Consider the following 24,899-nt stretch of genomic DNA (forward strand, 5'->3'; position numbering starts at 1 on the left):
TGGCCATTTCTGGCCAGCACACGCGTATACTCCGGCCAAAAACCCCCTCCGTTACCCTCCGCAGTGCTGTGGGGCAGTGGGAGAAGTGGCCGAGCCATGGGGAGAAGGTCAATGGCAACAGCGAGGGCTGGCAGAGCCCTGGTGCCGAACCAACCACGCACCCACTCCTCAGCCCCCTTTCCCCAGGGTTTGCAGTTATTCTGACCGCTGGGCTGGAACTCATGGCCCAATGCGGATTTTAGAGTTAACCTTCATTGGCCAAAACACAAAGTCCCCGGCCATTCTGCCCGAAAGATATATGAAAAAACCCGCTCACGGTAAAAATCATTGAGACCATCCTTTAGCCTTCCTCGCCACCCTCATCATTGCACACTGCTCCCCATTCTCCCAGAATTTCCCTCCTTTCGGGGAAATTGCTCACTGGACACGGAAGGTGTGGAGATGGACCCTCCGGATCTCCTGGCACAGCTGCCCCTCACCTGGGTCACAGTCGGCCCCGCAGGAATTGAGCCATTCGGGGCTTTTTCCAAGCCAAAGCCAGGAGCGGAACAAAAGCCCGGTGGGCTGTTTCCATCCCTTCTGCCACAAAAGTAATCCCAAAGGAGAAAGGCACATCCTTTTTCACTTTTCCAGACTTTCTTTGGAAGGCAGGAGTCTTTTAACAATATAGTTTAATCACCGTCTACGTTAGATCCGCATTCGCATTCTGTCTGTAGAGCTCACTGCCTGTCTGGCTGGGAAGTCTCTGCCGCTCAATTAGCCGCAAAAAATGGGAACTGGAGAAAAATCCCCAGCGGGACATCAATCCCCAGCGTTATCAGGATACAGCCTGAAATCAGAAATGCGGTTAAGATCCCTTCTCCTTCCAGCGGCTACGTGAATTGCACCCATTGACAAATATGTACAAATATTTGTTTCAAAGTTACAGACGTCGCTTTTTAATTGCAACACCAAAAAGGAACAACCTGCATTAAAAATGCCAGGAGCGTTTTCTTCCCATACCGTGCTGGAATTTCTGAAAAATCCCGTTTCCTGCACAGAAAAACGCATCATTTGTGGATAAGAAATGGCAAACTCAGCGTTTAGGGAAGGTGAACTCCCAAGTGCTGCGGATTCATCTCTCCATCTGCAGGAGGAAAACAGCAAAGGCAGTCAAAGCTTCCCAGCACAGCATCCTTACTGCCTGCCTGTTCCTATAGCCTGGGAGATCCTCGGAGCCTTCCCACAGGGAAAGAGAGGAGGGGGCTGACCACCAAGGCCGACTGGACCAAGTAAGGATTGTCACCATATTCATTTCTTGCCAAAGAATGATGAAATTCATCAACCTAACGATATAGCAGGTCCCTTCCCTGCCATGGTTCCAGCGCTGGAGGAAAGGTGCCTCTCCCGAGGCTGCATTGGGATGGCAGTGCTGCACAGAAAGACAGAGATTTTTAGATCTCTTTGTTTCTTCCTGGGAAAAACTTGCTTTCTCACTCAGTAAAGGACAAGCTCCCCAGGCCGGGCAGGAAGGTGGCACAGCCACAATTTACTTACAGAGAAAGGACCAGAGGGGTGTGCGGTCCCTGCGCCCAAGGAAAGCGGCCACTGCCAAAGCAGAGGGAAGGACGTGTCTCATCTTCAGCAGAGAGAACCGAGTCACAGACTCACTCTAAAAAAAAAAGAATTAACCACAAAATTAGCTAATGGCTTCCCAAACCTAAACTCAGGGCCTGCCTCTGTGATTATAATGCAGTAACGGTCTTAACAGGCAGGCAGCCCTGGAAACCCTTCCAATGAGGCAAGCCCCTGAACGCCCTCCCAGATTGTCGGTTCTTTACCTCCACGAGGAACTTGTGGCCTTTTATTGTCATATTGCGTGAGCAGAACAAGCCCTGCCATTCCTTATTCCATCCTTAACAGCCTTCAGCGTTTCACTCCGGTCACCTCCCTGTCCCACTTCCGTCCCTGCACAATTTTTAAGATGGCGACTCAGAAATTAGGTCTTGTGGTTCCCGTTGAAACACCCATTAATTCATACAACCAAAAGCTAGGCAAATGAAAAGGCGATGTTAAATGTCAGCCCCGAGGGCAAAGAAATGTGCCAGACGAGGTGCTAAAAGGCGCTCTGGCAAACCACCCCCCTCTCCAAACTGCAGTTTGCTCTAGGAAACTGACAAGTTTTCTTCCTCTGCAGCCTTAGCGAGGCTGTAGATTTTTCCACCCTGCAGGGAAAGAAACAATCCTCAAAAGCAGATGTTATTCTGCCTGCAAGGAAAGCTTTAAAATATTTTTCTTTTTTCAAAGGCAGAATGCCTAAACGGAACATCCGAGCTGGTTTCTCCATGAAATTAACACTTTGCACTTGCACAGCAAAGCAACGCTCATTAACCAATCTCGTAAAGATTTGCAGGCATTAAGAAACACTCCAAGTAACACACCTGCGTGCACCCTGTAAGCACATGTGCAAAGAGGAATCCCCGTTTACGCACCCCGGCTATATCAAACCGCACTATTTCCCCCACAAGCCGTGATGGGAATGGGAATTCCTCGGCTCCAGAGCTCTGGCGATGCCGGGATCATGCCGACCCTCAGCCGCTGCGGGCATCAGCTCTGCTAACACCCTGCTGACGGGTCAGCGACAGAAATCTGGGAGCAGGAAGGGGATTGTACCACCTAGGCTCCCCAAATTCCCCCACAGTTAAGAGGAACGCGAATCTCAGGCTCCCCTAAGCCAACACATTTCTCACCGTGACCGCTGCACTAACACCTAGAGCAGTTTTTAAGCAGCACGCACCAGGTTTAACCTCCACGCCTGAGAAAGTCCCTGTCCTGAGGGCTGACGGTCCCCTCGGCCCAATGCAGGAGGCAGCAGCAAACCCCTCCAGATAGGGCAAGAGGTGCTTGTAAGAGTGACATCCAACTAATAACCAAAAAGCATTTAAACCAACCCCAAACTTTGGAGACATTTAGTCTCGGGCCAGCAGCAGCATGTTGCTCAGTAAGGCACGCTTCCACGACTCCCCTCAATTAACCGTCACCTCCAGAGCCCGACCTCTGAAGGTGAGAAGTTCCTTTAGGTTGACTCTTGCTGTCCCTTTCCCTCCCACAGGCAACGAGACCCCAAGTATTTCCACTTGAGAGTGCAGTTCCCCTTCCACGGGCACCCAGCTCGCTCTGCAGTTTTGGATTATCACTGACCTCTGCGCCAGCTCCACCAAGAAGCCAGGTGAAAGGCTCCGAATCACGTTACTAAAGATCCCAAGGCTTGACCTTGTTCAATTTATTTCTAAACCTTTGGCCCTGGATTAATGAGTTCATTGTTTTCAGGGCGTTCCAGATGTAAGCGCTGAGTACTGTTATTGGTGAATCCAGAACTGTCAACAGTGATAAAAAACAGAGTGCAGGAAGACAGTAAGGCCTCCGAGTCCCAAACTCAAATAACAGATGGCTAAAAGGGAAGGAGGAGCACGTAGACATACTCGAATCCTGCTGAAAATAGTCAGCCATGGCCAACAGGAGCCGAGGAGGCAGTGGCCGTGGCCACCTGGCTCAGGGGAGCCACGCAGCTCAGCACGTATTTCAAGAGCTTTTCAGAACAAGTAATAAAAGCTTGACAGCAGCAGGGAGTGCGGGAGTCGCGGCAGCAGTTGCATCGATAAGCAATCTGTGCAACAGTTCCTAAAACAGGGGCTGCCCACAATCAGAAGTTGACTCTTTGGTACAAACTCCCTCCACACCAGTCATCACACAGGGGAAAAAAAACAACCAAGCTATTATAGGGCTCAGTATTACCCATTTCTCCGCAGCTGGGCAGAAATACACACTTTTGCAGCTTTTCCCACACTGGAAAATTCAAAGCATTAGTACTAATAAAAAGACTTCTTTTTCTAATGCCTCTGTTGGAGGGCTCCGGCACGTGGTCTGCAACGAGCAAATATCCACACAAAAACAAGCCCCAAAAGTCCCACAAAGCTGCTCTACCTCTTACGGTTTATTGCTGGGGTCCCCACCAACACCTAAACCCACGTCCCACCCCCCCCCCGCCCAGTACATCCTTTGCCATTTTGAACTTTGCTGCAAAACATTTTACCATTTTTCCACCCCTCTTTCTTGGGAAAAGACAGAGGGAATGAGACAACTCCAAACCGCTCTCTTTTATTTGATCTGCAGCGATTTGACAACCCCAGAACTTCCTGCTGGATTAGGCTTTGGGAAACAATTCAAGGGTCCCCAGCCATGAATAAAGAACGAGCCATTACTAATTGGCGAATCAGTAGAAACACCAGCCCCAATCATTAGGAGAAAGTCTCATTGTTCAGTCATGGATTTTCACGGGTTTTGTTTTTAAGCCACCCAAACAGGGCGCGCTTTTATAGCCATCAGCAATTAAGTTCTCCGTCCCCTCCAGAAAAGCCTTTTCCTAAAGGTGCTCTCCTTCCAAGGGCAGACCCACAAAAAGAAGCCCTCTCTGCTTAATCCATTTCACAGAGAATTTCAAATGCAAACAAGAATTAAACAGGACGTCTTTTCCCCGCTTCAGGGAAAGCCACTAATAGAGACCTTGGCAACATATTTAGCAAATCTATCATTGTAATGCCTTTGCATTGCCCATTTCCAGCTGGAGGGCAGGCTGAAAGGACTCTCATAAAAGAAAAAACAAACCATCCACAAAACATATTCCTGTCTAGGGGGTAATTTTATGAAAATAGGACAGAAGTGAAATTCCTGTGAAACAGAGGGGTTAGGATTGTTACCATCTTCTTCAGCCTTAACGATTGGAATGTCTTTTTACAGGTACAAGGCAACAAGAAACATTCTCAAGGTGCAAAAAAAACCCCACCTATTCACCTCTTTACCCCAAAGATCTTTTCACCACACGGATTCTGCCACCAATACACAGCTGCTAAATATCCCCGGCTGCTGCCGATCCATAAGAAACCCTTCAAAATACAAGAGAACGCCGAGCCCGGCACGCTGACGGTGCTGCCAGGGCTGTGAGTCGGAGCTCGACGGAGTCGCAGCCCCTGAGGTTGAAATCAGCCCCACGTTTAGGCACAACCCGGGGTTTTAAGCCTTGCTACAAAGCAGCCCCCCGATTTTGAAACAAAAAAAAAACCAAAAAAACAAACAGTGAGAGTCACCTCGAAATGAAGCACGTTCTCGACGCCGTAAGGGCGCTGGTCCATGGCCGCCGCCGCCCTTAGGGCCAGTTCAATGGGGCTTCGCTTGACCTGGAGCAGAGCTCACGGGCGTGAGGACAATGAGCCCCCTACACAAAATCTAAAAAAAAAGGAAAAGTTCAATAAGATTTGCTGTTACTCACCCACCAAAGCCTAACCACTACAACTGGCCCTTTCACAACCAGGCCTGATCGCAGAAGAAAACTGAAATATCCCAATTCCCGGTTCAAACACAAGGCGTGGAGCTGCCCAGACCCCACGTGTGGGCTGGGCAGACGGGGGGCTCTTCTCAAAACCCGCAGGAAGAGAAAGGGCAGGAGTGTTTTCCCAGCCCTGGAAGAGCTGTGGGGAGAAGGTGGGAGGGAGGAAAAGGCTGCCCAGGAGTGGGGTAGGGGGAAGGAGAGGGCTCCATCCATAGGGGAAACACCATTCCTGGCCACACAGGCGGCTGCGGGACCACCCTGGGGATGGATTTGGGGGCTCTCCCTGAGGGAAACACTGCTCCCAGCCATGCAGGAGGCTGTAGGGCAACGACAGAGATGGATTTGGGGCCTCTCCCTGAGGGAAACCCCATTCCCAGCCACGCAGGAGGCTGTGGGGACACCCTGGGAATGGGTTTGGAGACTCTCCCTGAGGGAACCGCTGCTTCCAGCCTCACAGGAGGCTGTGGGGCCGCCCGGGGGACAGATTTGGGGGCTCTCCCTGAGGAGAGCCTGTGGGGAGGAGGGAGGCGGGGGCCGCCCCAGGGCAGGGGCCAGGAGGTGAGGTGAGGTGAGGTGAGGTGAGGTGAGGTGAGGTGAGGTGAGGGGAAGGGAAGGGAAGGGAAGGGAAGGGAAGGGAAGGGAAGGGAAGGGAAGGGAAGGGAAGGGAAGGGAAGGGAAGGGAAGGGAAGGGAAGGGAAGGGAAGGGAAGGGAAGGGAAGGGAAGGGAAGGGAAGGGAAGGGAAGGGAAGGGAAGGGAAGGGAAGGGAAGGGAAGGGAAGGGAAGGGAAGGGAAGGGAAGGGAAGGGAAGGGAAGGGAAGGGAAGGGAAGGGAAGGGAAGGGAAGGGAAGGGAAGGGAAGGGAAGGGAAGGGAAGGGAAGGGAAGGGAAGGGAAGGGAAGGAATTTATTGTCTAAATGACAATAAATTGTTATGGGTCTCTCAAACCATAACAATTGCATTAATCTTTGATCAATGCTCCAATTTATCTAGATCTCTCTGACAGGCATCTTGTCCCTCAAGAGAAACAACAGCACCACCCAGTTTGGGATCACCAGCAAACTGTCTCATGGTGCCTTCAACTCCTCCATCCAGATCATTGATAAATATCTTGAACAGAACTGGCCTGTTGAGGAACCCTGAGGAACACCGCTGGTGACCGATCCCCAGCCAGATGTAGCCCCATTCACTACAACCCTTGGAGCTCTGCCCTTCAGCCTATTCTTCCCCCAGTACACTGTGAACACACTCGTCCAGAAGAATGCTGTGAGAGACATTTTGTGTTTGAAGACACAGATAGTGAGGACAGAGAGATACCAGAAAGATCAGAAAGGATGTCTGGGACATCCTGTGTCAGAATCAGGCGAGGAACCAGGCGGGTGGTTAAAGTCTGCAAGGAAACAGGCACAGTCACAGGACAGGGTAGGACAGCCTGCGGTGGGGACGACCAGGGGCCTTGGAGGGGCTGGGATACCCCCCCAACACAACTGACATCCATGTCCTCTTGGCTATGGCTGCTGTCTCTTCCACTGATGCCCACAAGAGGACAGATGTTCCTTATGTCGCCAGAGCTTCCGTACCTCCTCACCTCCACAGGGGCCGGGAGGTGGCCCACTGCTGTCCTGCACTCAGCATTGCACAGCCCCACCTCTCTGCCCCCAGGAAACGCCCTGAGACTCCCAGGAGGGAAGAACACCCTTTCCCAGGGGACAGGGCTCCAGGTTTGCTCTCTTCATTCATGACCTGCAGCAAAGGTTTTCAGAGCCACCTCCACAGTTGGGTCTCTTCCTCGAACCACTGCTTCTGACTTTCTGCTGCACATGGATGGGACTCTTGCCTGGGCATTTCCTCCGCTGTCTCTCCAGTGATGGCCCTCAATGGGGACCACAAACACCTTAAGAATCTTGGAGCTTTGCTGCTGATTGTTTCTTCTCCAGAGGCTTGGTCAATCTTTCAGGGTCTGCAGTTCAGGAACGTGGCACCAGAGGGCTCATGAACACGCAAAGCACCCCAACAAGCCAAGGCTCTGGGCAGAGTTTCCCTGAATTCTTAATTTCTTAGGTGGTTTATGAGAGAGATTTCAGATGGGAAATTATTCCAATACTAAACAAGAATAATAAACAATTTCTTCTTTTTCTATTGTTTTCTGTACTTTTTTCTTACACATGAAGTGACATCAGCAATCTCCAGTCAATGTTGATCCTGACTGTCTCCTCATGTAGTCATGCAAGTCAAGACCCTTTCCCTCAGACCCTGCACGGGCAGTCTTCGTTCTTGTCCCTACAACCCCACTATTCCTCTCATCAGGTACGTGGGATTTACAGCAGCCCTCTTCAAGTCTGAAATTTTTCCTAGCAAAATCTGTAGGTGCATGTTTCAGCTCGCTGGCACCAATTCCCACCTGCTTTACTTGGAGAAAAAGCTGTACCCAGACACAGGGGGATGTTTCAAAATGCCCACAAAGAAGAACAAAGGGAGGCAGAGTTCAATCAACCATCAAAGACATTCTTCAGCTGTTTCTTAAGTCCACATGACCTCCACTGAAATCCACTTCCCACAGTGGAGAGATTTTCACCAACAGAAAACATAGTTCTGTGTCAAGCACAGACCCCAAAGTCTCCCAAAACATTCCCTGCCCCAGAATTTGATTGTTTGTCCGTCTTCCCTCTTTGCACATGAGTCACACTCTGAAGTCAGAAGCTGCTTTGCTTCACAGAGGGAAGGAAAGAGACAAAGTGAATTAAACTCTTTCTTTTGAATAGCCAAAAGTGCGTAATCCCCATGCATCTGGGTCACTGGAGCATCTTCAGCTACAACAACCCACACCGAAGTACATATCCAAAGCAGTTCAGATGAAGGGTGGTCTTGCAAAAGTCACCTGTTGTGTCCCCAGGTGGCATGGACACTGATGGTTTCCCTCTCCGGGGACTGGCAGAGGCTGGATCCCCTTCCCAGGACAGTCTCCTTGCCAGGAAGCCACAGGCATGGGGGGAGCTCACCTGGTGCTCACTGGCACTTCCCTCCGCTTTTTGTTTGGATCCATTTGGTACTTTTCTGTGACTGCTCTTTCTGCACAGATGATCCTAAAAAGACAACCATTTCCTAAGAGATGGTCAAACAGGCCCGGTTGTTGCCAGGAAAGCTCACCACGGCCATTTATAAAAATGCACCTGGGAGATCCCAAATGCTTAAGGGCTCTTCTGAAGAGTGGCTGGCCTTGAGCAGCACTGAGTGGTTATGTGTAGGTGTGGGAGAGAGGGTCGGGGGATGTCAGTGAGAAACATTGGGATGGCTGATGGCTTTAGCGAAACCTTAAAACTATGTCTGCAACCAGTGGTGCAAAAGAGTTGATGTTGGAGGTGGGCGGTGGAAGAGGATTGTCTTGGGAAGATGGCAGGAAGGAAGACCCCTCCTGTGCAAACCGGAGATGATAACAGACATTTCTATCCTGTGTGCATGTCTCAGCCTGGCAGGGGGCAATGCCCGCTGCTGGGGGTGGCTGTCATCAGTCATGCCCCATGAGCTAACCGTGCTCTTTTCTTCCTGCAATCCCTGCACTTGGATGGGCCTCAGGAAACATCCACGAGCCTGGAGGATGCACTCAGCCTCCTGGGCTGAGGTGCCATCACTGCAGGGGAAGTGGAAGGGGTTTTGAGGCACATGGGTGTGCAGGGAGAGAGCAGTTGTCATGGTTTAGGTCAAAATCCACTACTGGGGACCTGCGGGACCCCAGATGGGACCGACAGATTCTCCCCTCTACCCCTCTTCAAAGAGAGAGGCAGAGGAGGAAAAAGAGACTTATGAGTTTAGAAGGAACTAAACTACTTTAATGAACTACTAATAATAAAATAAAAAGAATTAATGAAAAATATGCAAAACTGTATCAAGCTCCCGAGATGACAATCACGTCACCGGCTGGCACTGGGGCAGTCCCAGGCTGGACTCAGTGACGGACGGGAACTGGATTCAGGATCTGCCTTCAGGATCAGGATCAAAGGCAGACGAACAGTGTCTTCCCCAGACGTCAGCCATTGAGGGAAGAGGGCTGACCCTTTGATCCCTCAGCTTTTATACTGAGCATGAGGCAGATGGGATAGAATACCCTGTTGGTTAGTTTTGGGTCACCTGTCCTGTCCGCTTCTCCCTGCAGCTGGGACCCCTCTATGCTTTTCTGCTTCCAACCCTCCAACAGGGCAAATAACAAAGTTGGTTGGCCTTGGGGGTTATAGCAATAAGTATAAGCAGGAGCCTCTCTGCATACCATGCCTGGGCATCAGCTATAAACAATTGGTCTTATCACTCTGAGAGAGTGAACACTGTCTGCACAATATGCAGTTAATTTCAGTAGTTAGAAGAGGCCCAGCTAAGAAGCGAAGTTACTGAACAAAATTGGTTCTGTTTTACCTCAAACCAGGACAGCAGTGTAGGTGTAGCAGTGAGTGCCTTAGAGGCAGGAAGAAGATATGAAATATCAGGGGGAATCAGGCTGAAGTGAGATAGGTTCAGTTTTGATTGTGAGGCAGCAGCAGAAGCAGGAGGTGCCTTCCAGTGCTGCATGGTGCGTTACATAGCAGATTCTAGTATGTCTGGGGCTTGGAAATCTTGGATAATAAATGAGGATTAGCAAGGCTTTGAAAGTGTTTAGAGGAGTTGTGGGGAACTCACACACATTGGCAAGTCCTCAGGAAACCACAGCTTGGTGTTGGAAGCAAGGCAGCAGGCAGAGCAATAGGGCAGCATGGCTGTGGTCAGGATGGCCAAGGGCCTTGGCAGGACTTTGACCCCCCCCTAAAAGCACCGAGACCCTTGTCTGCTCAGCTATGGCTTCTGGCCCTTCCACTGAGCCCCATGAGAGGACACCTGATCCTGACAGCTCCCACACCTTGTTGCCTTCGCACCTGTACCCCACAGAGCCTGGACATGTCCTACTGCTGAGCTGCGCCTGGCACAACAAATTTTCATATCACATTGGCCCCAGAAAGAGCCCAGAAAATCCCAAGAGGTAAAGGATACCTCTCCCCAGAAGATGGGGAGCTGGGCTCGGCCAACCTACTTGGTGAAACACATCAAGGACTTTCACAGTCATCTCCACATTTCAATTTGTCCCTTTTCCAAATCTCTCCAACTTCCTGATTCACCAGTCCCCAGAGACAGCAAACGTGTCTTCTCATTCCCTCCATGGTCTCTTCAGTGAGGGACATCAGCAGGGCCTGCTAACACCCTCAGAAACCTGCAGGTTTGCTTCTTCCTCAGAAGCTCGGTCAGTCTTTCAGGAGCTGCAGTTCAGGAACTCGGCACCAGAGGGCTCATTCCCACTCAAAACACCCGAAGGAAACAAGTCAGGGCATAATTTTCCTTTAGTCATCAGTTCTGATGGGGCTTACTAGAGAGATTTCAGGGGTGCAGTCAAAGTGAAAAAATGTCAAAACAGAGGGACATACAGAATAAAATGCTTGATTTGTAAAAGCCAATTCTGCATTAATCCTCAAGTGTTTGGGTTACAAGAATGTCTTCAAGTGGAGGCATTTTTCCTCATCCAGGTCCATCTCACAACACGCATACAATTTGAATGCTTAGGTCTCATCTCTACAACGCAAAGATGGACTTCTGGCCTTGCCATTTGGTGTCCCTCTAAATGGAGGGACAAAGAACCTCTCTGAGTTGGGTGAGTGGCCATTGCTGGACATAGAGGTTGTTCTTGGCTGGACCATGATGGTGGCACTGGGGAAACTTCCCTGAGGTGTCCAGTGGGCACAGGCACAGCCCAGACACTGCTCTGCTGGTCGGTCATGTCTCTCGCAGGAGCCCGGCTGTGCCAGGACACTGCTGTGTGCCCCCAGCCTGCACACTGCTACACTTCAGCTCTTCCCTGGGGTTTCCGTCTCCAGTGCACTTGCCAGTCCCACCAGCCCAGACCTTCCCTGAATCTGGCCACCTCCTGCCCTCTCCCCAGTGCAGCCCAGCAGAGCAGACCCATTGGGACTGGTCCCACAGCAGCACATGGAGGCCAGTGAGAATCACAGTATCACAGTATCACAGTATGCTAGGGATTGGAAGGCACCTCAAAAGATCATCTAGTCCAATGCCTCTGTCGGACCAGGAACACCTAGATGAGGTTGCACAGGAAGGCGTCCAGGCGAGTTTTGAATGTCTCCAGAGAAGGAGACTCCACAACAGAAAGTCCACCCAGCCGGCATGCTGAGGAGATCTCCTCCCCAGGCAGCTTGCAGCCCCAGCTGACAACCTTCCTGCCCATGGTGGCATGAGAGAATTGGCCCAGGGCATCCTCAGGAAGGTCCTTTTGCCCCAGGGACAGGGCAGCTGGCCCAAGATGCCCCACTACAGCGAAGGGTTTCTCTGTCCATGTCTGCCCTGCTATGCTCCTGGCACAGCCCATCTCCCCTCAGAGCCTCTTCCCGAGATGGCTCATCCATGCTGGCCTGGCCAGCCATTCCTGCACCCCCACCCCAGGTGTCCCACAGCCCCCGAGCTGGTTGTGTGGCTCTGCAGAGCCGGGGTCTGTGGTGCCCAGGGCCATGCTGGTCAGGCTGGGAGGCAGGCCCAGCTCAGGTGGCTCCTGACCCCTCCACCTCAGCACACAGACGCTGCCCATGCAGCTCGAGAGAAGATCTCGGAGAAAGGATCTTGGACAAAAAAGTTAGCAAAGGGTCTTTTATTTTGTTTAAACACACTGAGAGAGCAGCTCCTTACTGATAAAAAGTCCCTGGCTCACACAAAACATGCAGATGCTGACATAGAAATAGGATAAAGGGTGAGTCTTTTGTTCACAGTATTAATACAACCCAGAAAAGATAAAAACCAAAGGAATGAGAGGAAAAAAAAAAAAACTAGTCAAGAGAGTCTGGGCCTCTAATGTGTTACATCATGTGTTATCTGTAGAAGAAGATTGGATATGTAATTGCTGCTTCTGAAAAGAAACCAGTCATAAGTTTCCTTAGGGCATCCTTGAGCTCCTGGTTCCTCATGCTGTAGATGAGGGGGTTCACTGCTGGAGGCACCACCGAGTACAGAAGACACACCAACAGGTCAAGGGATGGGGAGGAGATGGAGGGGGGCTTCAGGTGGGCAAATATGCCAGTGCTGAGAAAGAGGGAGACCACGGCCAGGTGAGGGAAGCACGTGGAAAAGGCTTTGTGTCATCCCTGCTCAGAGGGGATCCTCAGCACAGCCCTCAAGATCTGCACATAGGACAGCACAATGAAAACAAAACACCCAGATACAAAACAGGAACTAACCACAAGAAGCCCAACTTCCCTGAGGTAAGCATCTGTGCAGGAGACCTTGAGGAAGTGGGGGATTTCACAGAAGAACTGGTCCAGGGCATTGCCCTGGCAGAGGGGTAATGAAAATGTATTGGCCGTGTGCAGGAGAGAATAGAGAAACCCACTGCCCCAGACAGCTGCTGCCATGCAGACACAAGCTCTGCTGCCCAGGAGGGTCCCGTAGTGCAGGGGTTTGCAGATGGCAACGTAGCGGTCATAGGACATGACAGTGAGAAGAAAAACCACTGCTGAAATTAAAAAGACAAACAGAAAGACTTGAGCAGCACGTCCTGCATAGGAAATGACCCTGGTGTTCCAGAGGGAATTGGCCATGTCTTTGGGGAGAGTGGTGGAGATGGAGCCCAGGTCAAGAAGAGAGAGGTTGAGGAGGAAGAAGTACATGGGGGTGTGGAGGCAGTGGTTGCAGGCGATGGCGATGATGATGAGGCTGTTTCCCAGGAGGGCAGCCAGGTAGATGCCCAGTAAGAGCCAGAAGGTCAAGAGCTGCAGCTCCCGTGTGTCTGCGAATGCCAGGAGGAAGTGGGTGATGGAGCTGCTGTTAGACATCTGATCCCTTTGCTCATGAGGTTCTGCCAAAGGAGGAAAGCACACTCACAAGTTAGGACTGCTCTGATCAAATCTCTTCACATTCCCTGGGTCCCATTCTCCTCTGTCCTTCCCAAACACACATTACCTTCCTCTTTCCTTTCAGCACCTTTTGACTTCCCCAAGTTCCGAGCTCTGCTGTGTGCTGGCCAAAGATGACACAAGGAGGAGGCTTCTGCCCATGGGCTCCCGAGCAGTCACCCCTGCTTGACAGCAGTGGGCATCTGGGAACGTGTGGCAGCTTCTGAAAGTCACCGTTTGCCTCATCGCTAATCCATGTGTCATGAAGACAAGCTGGTCATCATTTTCCATCAGGAGAATGCCAGATAAAGTCCCACCTGAAACCCCTTGTCCCCAGAGAGTACGAGGGTAAGAACAAGAGCAGCATGGACAGGAGGGGAAAATGGAGAAATGGTCCTGCTGAGGGAGGAAAGGGACCTATAGACAGTGCTCAGGAGTTTCTTCTCCTTGGTGTGTGGCTGCTGAGGAGGCACCTTGGCCAGAAACCCCACAACCTTGATGTCAGCAGCTCTGCTGGGCGAGAGAGGAGATTGGGGTGGGAACTTTCAGTAGAAGGAGGCCTCATTACAGGAGATGGCAGGAAGGTGCCATCTTTTCACTTCTTGAAAAGTGTCCTCTGCCACTGCCCTTGAGCTGTGAGCAGCCCTGACCCACGCAGTCCTCCCTCGCAAGAAGCAGAACCCTGCCATGCAAGGAGTTGCTCCTTCCACCCACAGCTTCTCCCCACAGTGCCGTGGGAGCTCCCCGGGCAGGCGGAGAGCTGACCCTGGCAGGCGGCAGAGTCCCTGCCCCAGCACACAGCCCCCGGGGTGCAGGGACCCTGCTGGCAAGGACAGCCCTGCCCACCCCTGCCTGCACACCTATCTTCAAACCCCAGAGCCATCCCTGGGAGAAGGCAGCTGACCTTCATTGTCCCTCTGAAAGTGCAGTGGGGCATCCCTGCTCTGAAGCACGTCCTCCTGCTCCACACCAGAAAAGCCAGGAGAGCCGTCCTGACAGCTCCTATCAGCCATGGCATGTGCCAGGTGTAGGAGACACTGCCAGGAACTCACTTGCGTTGCCCCACAGCCAGAGACTTACTGTGTGAAAGGCTGCGAAGATCTCTCTCCCAGGGACCTCTCAGCTATAGGAAAGACACCCCAGACGGCCCTTATCTCTCTCTCCTTTCTCTTGTCTGACCTCGCTGCCTGCAGGCAGTGCCCTCAGCCCTGCTGTGCTGTGCAGAGGAGCTGCTCCTGGGCAGAGCTGTCTCTCTGCAGCGCTGCCCGCTTGCCAGGAGCTCCCTCTGGCCCAGCAGCCCGGCCCAGCTCAGCAGCAGAGGACCAGCCCACAGTGGCACTGTCTCTGTCCCCTCTGGGCTCCCGCAGAGATGTCCCTGGGGCTCCAGGGCAACCTGCTGGGAAACAAGCTGAAGTCAGCACTGATGTTTTCTCTATCAGCTGGAGAGTGAAACTTCCATCCAGCAGTTTCAATTCTCAGTCAGAGAAAGTCTGAGGTCGAAGAATAACTTTTTTCTATTTTTATTAGACAAGATACCTAGACAATTCCAGGGAGCAATCTCCTTTTCCTGTTAGGAGGGAAGGCATTTAGCTGAGTCAAAGGAGGCTTCTCAGCCTGGGTTTGTAGTCCCTGGGGCTACAACAGGAGTTAGCTCCATCCCATGCACACCACAAACCCCCAGCAGGTGGCATTCCTCTGGCCTCACTTCACAAGGGCACAAAAGCGGCTCCTGCATGTGAGCTCCTGGTCTCAGCTCCCTTGTGAAGTAATGGAGAGGGAGGGCAGGAGGAAGATGTTCGGACACAGACACCTGGGGACATCTTTGGTGCCAGGAGTGACCAAGAGGCATGGTGGGAACTGCCAGCTCTAATGGAGCAGTTCATAGAGACAGGGCAGCATCTGGGGGCGTCTTGTTGGAAGCTGGTGGGAAATCCCTTTGGCCAACTTCAATGACACAAGGTGTCCACATGGAGGACAAGTGCCCCTGAAACTCTTCCTTCTGCCCACGGCAGCCCCTAGAGGGATTCAGCTGACCAAATGGAGTCATGTGGCACAGGGAGAGCTCAGTCTCTCTCTCTCTTCTCCATCAGCTGTCTTTTCCACATGTTCCCGGAGTATGATGGCAGTTGTCTCATGTGCATCCCTTCATTGCCTGACCTAATTCAGGGCAGCTGAACCTCAATTTAGATTACAGATTCCATCCTGTAGTGCTCGGGAGGTGCCAGGGCTCTCCAGCACAACTGCATGTGCCTGACAGGGACAGCAGAGGTCCAGTACAGGAGCCCCGTCCCCACCCAGCCTGGCTGTGTGACAGGCATCACCCAGAGCATCTCAGACAGAGTGGGTGTCTTTGGGCCAGTGACGGAATCCCACCCCTGCAGTGGCACAAGCTCTGGCCCTTCTCTCTCCATTAGAGTGCACGAACAGCAAGGACATCACACCAGGGTCTCCTAATGAGTTCCTTCGCTCTCTAACTCTGCTGGCTCTTCTCGCCTCCAGTGTTTAACCATTGATGACATGATCATGGATCAGGCCAATGATTTTCACAGTGGTCCTGAACCACGTGATGTCCACACTAAGGACACTCTCAACACCTTCTCTTCCTTCCTGAGATCAGCTTCACCTCCACCAAAGGCCTTCAGGGCAGCAAAGACACAACACACAGCAAACCCCTCTGCTGCTCAGACCACACAGCCCAACTCTGCTTCATTGGCAGTGGACTGAGAAAGGTGAGAACCTTTGTGAGAACCTCATTTCTTCTTCGCACTGCCATGTGCCATCCACTCCAGTGTGTCTCTGCTCTGAAGCAAAGCTGCAATGTTTTTGTGAAGTGACAGCCAATGGCAAATCCTCAGAACACCCCAGCTTTCCATGGTGTTTTTCTCTGTGCAATACTCAGTGAGGACAGAGAGTCATCAGTAGAGCCTGGGATGCCATCGGGTCAGGGTGAGGTTGGGACACAGGGGTGGTGGTTTAAATCTGCCGAGAAATAGTCACTGGCATAGGACAGTGTAGGACAGCCTGTGGTGGGGATGGCCCCTTTGTGGGGGCTGGGACTGCCCAACAGAACAGAAATCCTCGTGCAACCGACTATGGCTGCTGTCTATTCCCCTCAGGATGCCGAGATGATACCAGGTCCCTTCAGCTCCAGCGCTTTCCTGCCACTTCACTCACCCACTTACTCCATAGAGCCAAGGAGGAGCCCTCACATTGTCCTGCACTGGGCATCACACACAACCACATCTCACTGCCCCCAGGAGGAGTCCTGAGTGTCTCATGAGGGAAATAAATCCCATTCCTGAGGGCAAGGATCCCCATTGCTAGGGGAAGTTGGTCAGGGCTCGAACATCCAGCTTGAGGAAACACATCCAGGGCTTTCACAGTCACATGTGAGACCCCCATTTCTCTCTTCAGCCACCCGGGACTACAGCAGCCTTGTTCACAGCTGACCTTCCTCCACTGCAGTCCATTGGCACTGGTTCCAACCTATTTTACCTAGAGAATAAGCTGCACGCAGACACAGAGGGATGTTTCGTAAATGTCACAAAAAAAAAAAACAAACCAAACCAAAAAAAAAACAACAAAGGAGGAGATGGTTGAATAAAAAATAAAATACACTCTTCTGCTTTAAATGAAGTCCACATTACCTCCTCTCAAGTCCACTGTTCACAGCAGATGGCATTAGACCAACAGAAAACACATTTGTCTGCCAAGCCCAGGTCCAAAGACCCCAAAGCCCTCCCTTTAATGGCCTCTGTTTCTCCATATTCAATCTTGGCTCACAGTGAGCACCTTTAGGAGACCCTGCAACATCTAGTCGCACTAGTTTCTCATTCCACTCCAGCCCTGGACAGCTTGGGTGCAATTGTCCAGAATTCCCTTTCTACTCAAGGGAGAGAAATGAGTTGTCTCAACTGAGATGCGTTGGCCTACGCTGCCTGTCCACCAGCTCCTGCTCCAGAAAGTCTCCCAGCTGCCCTGAGTCACGTTACCCAGTGCCACGTGGGGGCATCACCTACCTACTGGTATCTCTGAGGCAGTGGCCACCTCTGTGTGGGCCACTGCATCAACCCCTGAAGGAAGATGTTAGGCAGAAGTTGAAACATACAGAAAACAATGCGGTGTAAGAAGTGTTTAAGAAGTCTTCATATTCACAACTTTGATGCTGGTCTGTAAATTGTCATTATTGGTTCATACGCCATAGACATGCACCAGCAAGCTGATGGCCCTTTCTCTCCCTCTCTGGAAGTACACATTTATGCATCTGGTACCTTCTGACTGGTAACATTTGACTTTGCTCAAGTAGCCCCTGCTTTGATTCCTATCCACCGTTGGCTGTTTTCCTCTAGAGTCCTGCCGCCTTGAGGCACAGAGGCCTGAGAGACCTTGCTGGGGATAATGCAGTCAGAGAGCACACAATATATCTCAGATCTATCTATGCCCACATTTTAGCAGTGATACCGTCTTATCTGTGCGTCTTTTTCCACTGTCCCTGAAGTACTACCAGGTCGTTATGGTGCCCTTGAATTGACTCTGAAGTTTCAGCTGAGTTTTGATATAGACCATTCCTGTGCTTGGAAGATGCTGTCCTTGAAGACCAGCTGTAGTGAGCTCGGCTGCCTTTCAATGTTGCCAACCATGAGATCCCCACTCAAACTCCCAGGACCAGGCTGAAGTCTGCTCCTCTGATGTCTGCCATTTGCCTTTCCTTCCTCACTCTCCTTGGGAGCTGTGTTGCAACTGTTTCAGTGTCATGAGAGCCAAGGCTTACAAGGACCTTCAAGTCCCTGAGCATCTCTTCCACGCTGGCAAGGATCACATCCAGGCTTGCATTACCCTTGTCGGCCTGTCTGGCAGCTGTGCTGAGAAGCTCTCCAAAGACACTCCAGAACCCTCCTGGACTGTTTCACACTGCTGTGTTCCCCTTCCAGGAAATGCCAGGGCCTTTAACGTCCCCAGTGAAGCCCAGGCTCCTACATCCAGACACTTCCATTGGGTTCCTTAAACAAGACTGTGCCAGCTTCCCCACCTTGACTGCGGGTTCCTCGTCTCCCACCACCATGTCACCTTGACTGGCCCTTCCTCTGACCCTCATTCCCAAGGGCTCACCCAACTTGTAGCCTTCATCAGGTAGGAGCTCCATACATCAAAGAAACTTCATCGCTTTGGGGGTACCCCACACCAGACCTTTCCAGTCTGTCTCTCCTGAAAAGCCAGTTCCCATCCATTACCCAAGGGGTCTGCCTTGTCTCACCATGCCTTGGCAGTTACGCCATAGATGTCAAAAAGCACATGCTCCAGCTCATTCTGGCTATGCCCTTGCCGCATATTTGGGCTGTAGCACCGCAGCATTTCTGCCCCCTCTGGGCTCGCTGGGGGTGTCCTTGGGGCTCCAGGGCAATCTGGTGGGAAACAGCCTGAAGTCATCCGTGATGTTCTCTCCCTCAGCTGGGGAGAGACACTTCTGTCCAGGAGTTTCAATTCTCAATCAGAGACAGATTGAGGGCCAAGAATACGTTTTTTCTTTTCTTATTAGACAGGACACCCAGGCAATGCCAGGGAGCAATGTCTTTTTCCTGTTTGGAGGGAAGGGATTCAGCTGAGTCAATGGAGGCTCAAAGAAGTCTGCTGTGTCTTGTCACTGTTTTCTTCTTTTACAACAGTGCTCCATGCTCAGAGTCCAACAAATGTTCAGTGGAAACTCCACCACAGAGGTCCTCCTCCCAGCATTCACAGACACATGGGAGCTGCAGCTCTTGACCTTCTGGCTCTTCCTGGGCATCTACCTGGCTGCCCTCCTGGGAAACGGCCTCATTATGACCAGGGAAAAAAATCTGAAAAATCAAGAAAGCAACAAAAACACCCCAACCTCAACACTGTCAAGCACAGCTACACAACAACCAAACCAGCAGTGTGTTTGGCTCAGAAATCCAAACTACAGCACCTTAGAGACTGCTGTGAGGAAAATGAACTTGCACTCCAGACAGGCCAAGATAGGTCAATGGGAGAGCTTCCAGGGGTGACCTTCCAGACTGAGGGTGGGGGTTACTGCCTCTGGGAGTGTGACACTCATTGTGTGTTAACAGAAAGAGCACTTTGGGCTTGTTCAAGACTTACTATCAGATGTCATGGAGATGCCAAAGGAGGAATGAAGGTTGTTTGGGAATGGACAAGTTTGGGAAAACCTCAAGAAAAGGGGCTAGAAGTAGCCCATTATGTTTAAAGAGGTTGCTGGCAAAGCCCCTTGTGTGGCCATGGCCTGCAAGTGATCAGCCCAGCCTCTCCTGTCTTCTTCTGCAATTCCACCAAAGTGCTGCTGGGGTGAGGGGGCTCTCTGCTCTTGGTAGGTATGGAGCTGTGAGCGCCAGCCACTGGAGTGGGCATGACAAGTCACAGGTGCTTGTGCACCTGAGGGGGCAGAAATGGAGAGCCCAGCGTGCATCCTTATCATGTCACAGTGTGTGTAACTGCTGGCAAACATGAGGCTGGAGAAGCCAACCAGTAGGATAGAGACCTGGGAGCCAGGTATGAGAGAGACCATGAGTGGATACCGGAGAGACCAGAGGCTCTGGGAGCTGGCAACTGGAGGGAGCAGGTGGTCCAAAGCATCTGCAAGAGAAACTGTGGGGTCTTGGGACTCTGGTACTGGTAAGATTATAGGCCTGGACCAGGAGGGGGAGGGACTGTATGAGAGAGCTGCAGGAATACATGGAGCTCTGCTTGGAGATGGACAATGTGTCAGCTGAGACTTGATGGCTGACGATTATCATGCAGAACAACATGGGCAATGCTATGGTGGGTGTCTGCTACAGACCTGCTGATCTGCAGGGGAGGAGAAAGAATTAGATGAGGCCTTCTGCGGTTCCTGGTCCTCAGGCGCTTAAGCTACCTGATAGCTGTTGGAGGGACAATATAACAAGGCACAAGTCATTCCAGAGCTTTTCGGAGTACAGTGATGATAACAACCCGACACAAAAGAGTGAGAAACCAGTGAGATGAGACACTCTCTGGGACTTGCAAAGAAGGAAAAGCTGGTCAGGGATATAAAAGAATTTTGGATCCTGTGAGAAAGGAACACGGCAAATACCAGGATCAACGTCCTGGACTTAGGAGAGAAGACCTTGGCTTGTTGAGAGAGCTGTATGGAAGAATCCTATGGTATGTGGCCCTGGAGAGAAGAGGTATATGTTCAAGGACCTCATCTTCAAGCTCAAGAATAGTCCATCTCAGAACCTTTTGTGTATGTGTGGTTTTGTCTGTTTGAAGGTTAACTGTGGAGAGGAGGGGATCCATGCCCAGCTTCTGGATAGACTGCAAGTCTAAGACCTGGATGGTCTCATAGCCCTTGGTAGCTGGGACCACTGCCATAGCCAAGAGGGCAAAGACCTGGGTTCTATTTGTGCCTTCCAGCCTTGCCAGTAGCTTGGCAATTTGCAGCGCAGGTTGTCCCCCTCCTGCCCCTGTTTTCCTCCAGGCTGTAGACACCCATGGTGTTTTCCCCCCTTGCTCTCCCCTGGGAATTTCTGTACCTTCACTGATGTCTCTCTGCCCTCACCAGCTGTTTGTTGGAACACAAAGGCACGGGCTGATCACCAACTCTCTCTGGGTGACCTCTTGCATTACAGCCCTACCTTTCATGTGACTTTGCTTCTTCCTCCTGTCCAGTCTCCACTTTCCCAGCTGCACTTTGTAGCAGTTTTGCTCTCTCCTGCTTTGTCCCACATCCAAGGAAAGCTCAAAACTCTCAGAAAGCACCCTGCAGGCAGGTGACCTCACTAATCAGCCTTCTTGGGGCCTTTCACCTGAGCAGACACAAGTAACCTCACTGGGATCTTCTAAACCATGTGACTGCTGCTGGCCTTTCAGCTTCATGGAAAGACACAAAGACGCCATCTGCCCGCTGCTGTCCCGTCAGATACTCAGGCAGAAGGGACATGCCAACCCATATCCATTCCCTCTTCCATTCCCTCCATCATACAGGGGGGTAATAAGAACATTCAACAGTGTTGGCCCAAATGCTGATCACTGAGGGATTCTGATTATGAATGGCTTCTATTAGGACATTGCACGACTGAGGACATTTGGGCCTGACCATCTAGCCAACTTTCCATCCACTATGCCATCACCTTCTTCAGTCCAGAGAGAAAGCATCAGTTCTGCTGTAAGGAGACTGTGGGAGATGATGTCAGAAGCTGTGCACAACGTCAGGTACACAACATGCCCTTGTTTCCCCTAACCATTCTGGTCCAGCAAAGCCTTTCTTGTCCTTCCACTGCCTGGAGATGGCTGCAGGAGGACAGACCCCATCACCCTCCAAGGGACTGAGGAAGGCTGACCAGTTTAATTACCCCAATCCTCACCCCTGCCCTTCGTGAAGATGGGTTTGACATCTGCCTTCTCCATAGAGCCCAGAACCTTTCTAGCAGCTCTGGCACTTTTCAGGGCACAATCCACAGTCACAGGAACAGGGTGACGTAGCAGACAGGAGCACTTGTAGTGAGCCTGTCCTGGGCAGCTGAGATGAACGTCCCTGGGACGGTGGGGATGTTTTTCTGCAGTCACACACAGAAATGTCAGAGCTCTGTCAGGTGCCCACACCTCAGCTGGCCTCGGGCACTCCTCATACACACATGGCTGATCAGAGACACGAGTCCTTCCCTTGCCCATGCAGAGGCAGTGCACGGCGGTGGTCACAGTGTCTCTCTGACCTCCTGCCGCCACCCCCAGAATCTGGGAAGCACCGCAGCCCTGCGGTGTGTCCCCCTGCTCTGCTCTCCTCCGGAGGAACGGAAACGGGGACCTTGGTTCAAGGAAGCACATCCCAGTGCTGCATCCAGGTGTTTCCCCAGGGAATGTTACTCTCCAAGTGAAGTGACCTCGTCTGTCGCACTTGCCTTCATGGCACCCCCAGGAATAGACGATGTCATTTGTGCTCACTCAGGTCCATCTCCCCACACGCACATGCTGTGCATGCTTAGGTCTCATGTGTACAATGCAAAGGTGGACTTCTGACCTTCTCATTTGGTGTCCCTCTATCTGAAGGGACAAAGTACCTCTCTGAGCAGGGGCGAGAGGCCATTGCTAGAAATGGAGGTTGTTCTTGGCTGGACCATGATGGTGACCATGGGGCAACTTCCCTGCGGTGTCCTATGGGCACAGTCACAGCCCAGACACTGCTCTGCTGCTCTGTCATGTCTCTTGCAGGAGCCTGGCTTTGCCAGGACACTGCTGTGTGCCCCCACCCTGCACACTGCCACACTTCCCTGGGGTTTCCTTCTCCGGGGCACTTGCCAGCCCCGCCAGCCCAGACCCTCCCTGAATTTGGCCACCTCCTACCCTCTCCCCAGCGCAGCCCAGCAGAGCAGCCCCATTGGGACTGGTCCCACAGCAGGACATGGAGGCCAATGAGAATGTCCACCAAGCCGGCATGCTGAGGAGATCTCCTCCCCAGGCAGCTTGCAGCCTCAGCTGACAACCTTCCTGACCAGGGTGGCATGACAGAATTGGCACAAGGCAAGACAAACATATCGGTGCAGGGTTTCTTATTTTGTTAAAACACACAGAGAGAGCAGCTCCTTACACAAAGTCTCTGGCTCACACAAGACAGGCAGATGCTGACACTGAAACAAGACAAAGGATGAATATTTTGTTGACAGCAGTATTGCAACCCAGAAAAGCTAAAAACCAAGGAAAAAAAAAGGGAAAAAACCTACCAAAGGCCATCTAGGCCTATAAGGCATTACATCATGTGTGATATGTAAGAGAAGCTAGGTGGTTCATTGCATCCTCCAAAAAAAACCCAGTAATCAGTTTCCACAGGGCATCCTTGATCTCCTGGTTCCTCATGCTGTAGATGAGGGGGTTCACTGCTGGAGGCACCACCGAGTACAGAAATGACACCAACAGGTTCAGGAATTTTGAGGAGATGGAGGGGGGCTTCAGGTAGGCAAATATGCCAGTGCTGACAAAGAGGGAGACCACGGCCAGGTGAGGAAGGCACGTGGAAAAGGCTTTGTGCCATCCCTGCTCAGAGGGGATCCTCAGCACGGCCCTCAAGATCTGCACATAGGACAGCACAATGAAAACAAAACACCCAAAGACTAAACAGACACTGACCACAATAAGCCCACCTTCCCTAAGCACAGCATCTGAGCAGGAGAGCTTGAGGATGTGGGGGATTTCACAGAAGAACTGGTCCAGGGCATTGCCTTGGCAGAGGGGCAGTGAAAATGTATTGGCCGTGTGCAGGAGAGAATAGAGAAACCCACTGCCCCAGGCAGCTGCTGCCATGCGGACACAAGCTCTGCTGCCCAGGAGGGTCCCGTAGTGCAGGGGTTTGCAGATGGCAACGTAGCGGTCATAGGACATGACGGTGAGGAGGAAATACTCTGCTGATATAAAGACGAGAAAGAAAAAGACCTGCGCAGTACATCCTGCATAGGAGATGACCCTGGTGTTCCAGAGGGAATTGGCCACGGCTTTGGGCACAGTGGTGGAGATGGAGCCCAAATCCAGAACAGAGAGGTTGAGGAGGAAGAAGTACATGGGGGTGTGGAGGCGGTGGTCGCAGGCAATGGCGGTGATGATGAGGCCGTTTCCCAGGAGGGCAGCCAGGTAGATGCCCAGGAAGAGCCAGAAGGTCAAGAGCTGCAGCTCCCGTGTGTCTGCGAATGCCAGGAGGAGGAAGTGGGTGATGGAGCTGCTGTTGGACATTTGCTTCCTCTGAGCATTGGGCACTGTCCAAAAAAGAAAAGGCAGTTCAAAGATAGTGCAGACTTTTCTAAGAAAAAAAAAAAAAAAACACAAACAAACAACTGCTTTGTATCTCTCTGAAGCTTCAGAGACTGCCTTTCCCTCTTAAAGACAACCTTTGGCACGTCCCTCTTGTGAGCTCTGCTTTGTGGTGGCTGAGGGTGCCCCAGGGAGCAGAAAACTCTGCTGTGAGCTCTGGAGGGGTCAGTCATACCCTGCAGAAATAGGCAAATAGGAACATGGCGTGATCTCAGATTAAATCCACTCATAATGTCAAAGAGATTTTCATATAATCATAGAATCATAGAATTGCTGAGGTGTGAAGGGATCTTTAAGATCATCAAATCCAACCATTAACCTACCCTGACAAAACCACTTCTAAAGCATGTCCCCAAGTACCACATCTACCCTTTTTTTAAACACTTCCAGAGATGGTGACTCCACCACCTCCCTGGGAAGCCTATTCCGATGTTTAATAGCACATTCAGTGAAAAAGTGTTTCCTAACATTCAATCTAAACCTCCCCTGACATAACAAACCCATTTCCTCTCGTCCTATCACTTGTCACCAGGGAGAAGAGGTCAGCCCCCACCTCTCTACAACCTCCTTTCAGATAGTTGTAGAGGGTGATAAGGTCTCCCCTGAGCCTCCTCTTCTGCAGGCTGAACAACCCCAGTTCCCTCAGTCGTTCCTCATAAGATTTGTCCTCCAGACCCCTCTGTATTTTCAGCATTGTTGCTCCCCGTCCACCTGACTGCAGAGCACAGCTGTGGGGATTTTGTTTTGTTTGTACTGTTCTTGTTTCCCCAATGCTCCCAAGGAGTGTTTTATGGCAGAAATTGTTGGACTTTCTGCCACACTCCATGTGAAGCCTT

The 24,899-nt window shown here is 51.5% G+C and overlaps 2 protein-coding genes and 1 pseudogene across 3 annotated transcripts in view; all 3 read right to left on the reverse strand.

Annotated features, from left to right (window-relative positions):
• Positions 1–5,168, reverse strand: part of LOC309684198 (small ribosomal subunit protein eS4-like) — a gene marked incomplete at its 5' end in the record, with an annotated part of 62,840 nt that extends 57,672 nt beyond the window's left edge. Inside the window, one exon of the mRNA XM_082500141.1 lies at positions 5,124–5,168. Coding sequence (XP_082356267.1) covers positions 5,124–5,168 — 45 coding nt within the window. The remainder of the gene's footprint in view (positions 1–5,123) is intronic.
• A 7,084-nt stretch (positions 5,169–12,252) lies between these two features.
• Positions 12,253–13,212, reverse strand: LOC309684199 (olfactory receptor 14C36-like; annotated as a pseudogene). Its single transcript has one exon. The product of its transcript is annotated as an olfactory receptor 14C36-like (transcript).
• Positions 13,213–23,016: 9,804 nt separating this feature from the next.
• On the reverse strand, positions 23,017–23,985 carry LOC309684200 (olfactory receptor 14A16-like; the record flags this gene model as incomplete). Its single annotated transcript, XM_082500142.1, has 1 exon — positions 23,017–23,985. The coding sequence occupies one exon, from the start codon at positions 23,983–23,985 to the stop codon at positions 23,017–23,019; it is 969 nt and encodes a 322-aa protein (XP_082356268.1).
• Positions 23,986–24,899: the final 914 nt, after the last annotated feature.

Source organism: Vanellus vanellus, assembly GCF_965231255.1.
Source record: "Vanellus vanellus genome assembly, contig: HAP1_SCAFFOLD_45, whole genome shotgun sequence".
NCBI lineage: Eukaryota > Metazoa > Chordata > Aves > Charadriiformes > Charadriidae > Vanellus > Vanellus vanellus.